The 5,909-nt window shown below is 42.3% G+C and overlaps 1 protein-coding gene across 1 annotated transcript in view; it reads right to left on the bottom strand.

Moving 5' to 3' along the window:
• Positions 1 to 5,909, bottom strand: part of CXCL17 (chemokine (C-X-C motif) ligand 17) — a 19,402-nt gene that overhangs the window by 1,743 nt on the left and 11,750 nt on the right. The window contains exons 2-3 of the mRNA XM_006761062.2: positions 1,862 to 1,942; positions 842 to 943 (exon numbers count right to left, since the gene is read on the bottom strand). Coding sequence (XP_006761125.1) covers positions 842 to 943; positions 1,862 to 1,942 — 183 coding nt within the window. The remainder of the gene's footprint in view (positions 1 to 841; positions 944 to 1,861; positions 1,943 to 5,909) is intronic.

Genomic DNA, 5,909 nt, shown 5'->3' with positions numbered 1-5,909 from the left:
CAAATATAGTTTTGAAAACACCCTCAAAGTACATGTAGTATAAAATCTGTAGATCCTAACATGGATGTTACAGCATTGCTTGGAATTACCAGTAATTTGGAACAAACAGTATAAATTTAAATTTATTTTTGTGTGTGCAGAATTCTATGAGCTGCACAGTAGCTGCTGACACATTGATTCTTGTCTATGGACTTTGATGAATTAAGAAGAAAACATTAGAAAAGTGTGAAAAAATATCCCAAGTGAAATAAGCCAGACAAAGACTGATACTACTACATGGTATCACTTATTAGTGTATATATATATATATATATATATACTCCTAAATAATTTAGTTTAATTTTGCCTATTTTAAAAAATATTTTTAATTGATTTCAGAAAGGAAGAGAGAGGGAGAGACAGAAACATCAATGATAAGAATCATTAATTGGCTGCCTCCTACACGCTCTCCTAATGGGGATTGAGCCGGCAACCTGGGCATTGACTGGGAATCCAACTGTAACCTTCTGGTTCATAGGTCAACATTCAACCACTAAGCTATACTGGTTGGGTGACACCGGTGTCATTTTCAGAGATCAATGATCAGGTCCCCAATCTCCCTCCACTTTGATAAGCAATGGGGTTCTAAAATCTAAGACTTGGTTAAACCTCTCTAGTATTAGTAGAATTGTATCCTGCTTTTCTTCCTCTTCCTGTTTCCCCACAAGCTGACACAAGTAGAAAGCACTGAGATGTTTATCCTTCATTTCACTTCTATTGTCTGTTCTCAGCCCCTGCTTCATTCCTAGTTGATTACACTGAGTGACTCTGGTTTAAGAAGTTTCATTCTTTTGAAACTTACTGGTTTTCTTCATGTTGCCCTTCAAATGATCACAGGGACACTGCTTTTTTGGAAGCCCGGGCACTGCCATGAGTTTTCTTTTAGGAGCTCTCAGGAACCAATCTGAAATAACAGGATTGCTGCTTAGATGGGAGGATTAGCATGTTTGAGAGTAGGGAGTAGGGTAGGGCTTTACTTGCCATCTTTGCTTTTTTTTTTTTTTTTTTTTTTAATACTGCAATGGGGTGGGGAAAAGGGTCAACATGGAACAGTGGAGGTATCCAGTTATAAATATACTAGTGGCCGGTGCATGAATTTGTGCATGGGTGGGGTCCGGCAGGCCCGCCCCAATTTGGGCTGATTGGGCCAGGTTGGCAGAGGGGGAGAGGGAGGAGGGGATGCGGGAGGTTGGCTGGCTGGTCCTGCTCCTGATCAGGGTGGGGTGGAGGGTGATCAGGAACAGGGCTGGCTGTGGGGAGGGGCCTCAGGTGGTTGGTAAGCTGGCCCTGCACTGCCCCCTCCAGTCGAGTTCTCGGTCGAACTCCTGGCATATTAGGCTTTGCATATTAGGCTTTTATTATATAGGATTTATGAGCATTTTTTCCTGATCTGTGTTAGCAAGAATTTAGTGGCAGGTGTGGAGAGGGCAGCAGGATATCATTAGGGAGACTAAAAAATGAAGAATAAGACATAGGTGTCAGCCTTCCAATAGCTGCTTTACCTGGAGCAAGCCATTTTGCCTGATTTCAGTCTTACCTGTGAGTAAAATAAGGTTGAGAATAAGATCCAGGAAGCTTTTGGAAGGTGGCCCTGGGTTCTTAGGGAAAAAATAAGGGGGAGTTGGCAGGCAGAGATTTAGACCTTGGAGGAGTCAGGCCTTAGGAGACTCCAGAAGAAAACAAGTGTTGCTGCATGTGGTGGACTGGTGCAGATAGGAATGGGTAAGTCAGCTCAGCTAACTTCTGCACCGGTCTCAGGGACTCAAGGGAGAGGATTGGGGTATCAATGGCGTATCACTGTTGTTGAGACTGAGTTACTGACCTTTGCACTCACATTCTTGGCCACCTTCCTGGAGCCACCTCCCAGAAGCCTGGCGTTTGTCCTTGTGCCCTCTGGCGACTCCTATTGAAAGTAAACAGGTCACTTCCAGACACTGGAAAGGAAAAGGGCCAACAGAAATGATCCCCCAGCATTGTGCTACCTAGTTTAGCTCAGTTCCATTTCTTTTCCTTTTTTTCACTTAGGGATCTAGGAGTATTTTAAATGGACAAGGAATTGAGGTTGAAAATCCAGCCTAGAGAAAAGTTTAGCTGGAGGTAAGTAGAGAAAGAATGACTTCTGGATGGAAGAGAGGACAGAGATGGGGCTTAATCAAGACCCCCCCTCCCCTAACACACACAATAAAATCCTCATAACCTAAGGAATAAGCAGATTATTCCATAAACCCATCAGGATCTTCACCTGATCTCTAAGTTTGGTGTATTTGAATCCCTAATCCCAGTCTAAATATAAAAATATGACATTTACCTTTGCTCCCCTGGAACAAAAGCCATTCCTCTTTTGGCCTCCATTCAGGTATGTCTTATCACCTGATGCTTTTTATTCCCATTTTGTGATAACTAAAATATTTTCATGATAATCAAGGATGATGGTTTATAAATAGACTTGAGGTGCTGGAGCTAGAACCAGGCTGAGGTGATTATCCTCTGTATAGTAGTTTTGGCTATTCCTGTCAGAATTAATTAGGCCTTCACATGGTTCACCATCATATTTGAGTGCAGCTCTATTTTTGCACCATGATAGTTTTTTGTTTGAAATCTGTTGTGAATTGAATTGTGTCCCTTTCAAAATTCTTGTTGAAGCACTAACCCTCAATATCTCAGAATGACTGTATTTGGAGACAGGGCCATTAAAGAGGGGATTGAGTTAAAATGAAGTTGTTTTGGTGGGCCCTAATCCAATCTGACTGGAGTCCTTACAAGAAGATATCTGAACACATAAAGAAACACTATGGATGTATGTGTACAGAGGAATGACCAAGAAGAGGTCCATTTGCAAGCCTAGGAGAGAGGCTTCATAAGAAACCAAACCAACTCCTAGCTTCTAGAACTGTGAGACAGTATTTTGCTACGGCAGCCCTAGCAAACTAAAAATCTTTTTCCCTTCTAGACTCTGAACCAGTAGCTAAGTAGTCATTCAGTTGCACGTTCCTGACACATGGTAGGCACTTGGTAAATATTTGTTCAATAGTGAGTGGATAAGTTGTATAGAGAGGGCCCTTAGAGATCATCTGGTTCAGTTCAGGTCTCCTGTTTCCCAGACTTGTGCCCTTTCTACCACCAAGATGAAGGGTGTTGCATCATTTCCTCAAGTGCTGGTTTTTAAATGTTTTTATGTGCTGTTAAAAGTGATTTAAACAGACATAGCCCCTGCCATGTAAACTTTTCTAACACTTTTTTCTCTCCTGGCTTCTCCTAGTTCCAGAGAAAAGCCCCCGAATATTAGAGCCAGAGGAATCTTGTTTGGATCTTCATTGAAAATTTTTTTGTTTTTTCATTCTAAATGTAATATAACTACTTAGAGAAAATTTGGAAAGTACAAATAAAGAAATTTTTATTCTAACCAACTGTTGGTATTTTGGTATGTTTCTTGCATATATAATTTTCTTTATGTAGTGATAACCATAGTACCGGTATGTGAACAAATTTTTTTTTTGTTTACTTTGTAAGCATGTTGCAATGTCACCTGAGGAAATTTTTTTATTGATTTTTTTTGTTTTTGTTTTTAGAGAGAGTGGAGGGGAGGGAGGAGATGAGAGGGGGGAGAGAGAGAAACACCAATGTGAGAGACACATCAATTGGCTGCCTCACTCATGTGCCTTGACTGGGGATGGGGATCAAGCCTGCAATCCAGGTTTACGCCCTTAACCAGGAATCAAACCCACAACCTTTCGGTCCTTGGGCCGATGCTCTACCGAGCAACCGGCTAGGGTGACATCTTTGTTTTTAATGATGTCATAACACTCCCAACAAGTATATGTGCTCCAACTTATTTAACTGTTCTTCCATTGCAGAATATTTAGATTGCTTTATTTTTGGATATTGATAAATTTGTGTGCTTGTAACTATTTTCTAAATTTTGTATTATTGTCTTGGGCAAAATTTCCTAAAATGAAATTTCTGGATCAAAGTTAAGAACAGATCTATGTTTCTTGGTATCATTAGTAAATTGCTTTTATTTTTTTAAAAATTTATTGATTTTAAGAGAGAGGGGAGAGAAAACATATATCTATTGTTCTACTTATTTATACATTTATTGTGTAAATGTATACATACATTTATACATTATTGTAGAGGCCCAGTGCATGAAATTCGTGCAGGGGGGTGGGAAAGGGGTGTCCCTCAGCCCGGCCTTCACCCTCTCACAATCTGGGAGCCCTTGGGTAGGGTCCCTAGGCCTGGCCGGCGATCAGACCTATTGGGGCTTTCCTTCCTCCAGCTGCCAGAAACTGGCTCTGCCCCTGCCATTGCCACTACTTGCCATCTGTGTGGCACTGTCCCCCCTCCCTCCCCACCAGTTGCCTCCCTCTGTAGGCAACAGGTGTGCAGTGCGATTGCTTGGCTGGCTTGGGCCTCCCTCTGCAGGGCAATCACTGGCTGGCCCCGCACACCTGCCACAGCATCACTGGCTGGTGGCCTGGGTCTCCCCCTGTGGGGTGATCCATCGTGGGGAGGCCCCCAGATTGATTGTTCTACAGAGGGAGGCCCCACCCTCCAGTCATAGCAGAGGGAGGCCTGCCCAACTGGTTCCACAATGGATTGCTGTGCCGAGAGTGGCCCGGGCCTCCCTCTTTGGGGCAATCGTGGAGTCCCCGCTCCTCCATCGATCGCCCCGCTGGCTGGTGCCCTGGGCCTCCCTCTGCAGGGGGGATGATGGGGTGATGGTGGGGCCCCCTAGACCCCAATCGCATCGCACCTTCCTTGGCTGGCCTGGGGCCAGTGCATGTCATAGCGTGGTCCTCCGGAAGGTCATCTCGATGGTTGTTCTGCTGTTCGGTTGATTTGTATATTACACTTTTATTATTATTATAGATTATTATTTTTTAAAATCCTCACCCGAGGATATTTTTCTATTGATTTTTAGAGAGAGTGGAAGAGAGAGGGAAAGATAGACAGAAATATCGATGTGAGAGAAGCACATTGATTGGTTGCCTCTTGCACAAGCCCCAGCTGGGAAGGAGCCTGCAACTGAGGTACATGCCCTTGACTAGAATCAAATCTGGGACCCTTTGGTCTGCAGGCCAATGCTTTGTCCACTGGGCAAAACTGGCTAGAGTGGTTGATTCTTTTATGTGCCTGGACTTGGGATCAAATTTGCAACCTTGGTGTATCAGGGTGATGCTCCAACCAACAGAGCTACCCGTTAAGGGCCTCAAATTGCTAATGAAATCACTATCTCTCATTTTTCAGAGGAAGCAAACGAAAAGGCCACGTTCATAAAGGTAATGGAGACACATCTAGAGCTAAAATTCGGGTCCAAGAGTTGTACTTTTTGCAGCCCTATTTGACCGTAACATCATGGTGTGACTAAAAATGAAACGGTATGTTTGCTATAGCATTTATGGACTACCTTTATGATTTTTGCTATAGCTTGTACCACCTCTACTGTTTACTACATACTTTTTCTTTAAATTTAATTTATTTAAAAACAACCTTATACTATGGAATATTAATTATGAGGTTATGGGTTTGATTACGTGCTTAGGTTTTTTCTAACATGCATTAAATTAAACATAACTACTAAAATAAAAGCCATTGTATGCTTAATCTAAAATTAGTTTTGAAAATTACTGACATAGTGGAATAAGCATGGACTTTATATCCAGTTGGATCTGGGGTTAACTGCTTGCTCTGCCACTTAACTATGTAGTCTTGGACAAGCCACTTAGCTTCTTTGATTGTTAGTTTTCTGATTTGGAAAATGAATAAATGAGATACTGTAAGTGCCCTGTGCTCAAGCAGGAGTTCAGTACATGGTAGTTTGTTTTTTTAAGTCCTTACCTGAGGATATTTTTTTGTTTTTCTGGAAA

Source organism: Myotis davidii, unplaced genomic scaffold, assembly GCF_000327345.1.
Source record: "Myotis davidii unplaced genomic scaffold, ASM32734v1 scaffold1577, whole genome shotgun sequence".
Lineage (NCBI taxonomy): Eukaryota > Metazoa > Chordata > Mammalia > Chiroptera > Vespertilionidae > Myotis > Myotis davidii.
This window is presented reverse-complemented; position numbering and strand designations above follow the sequence as displayed.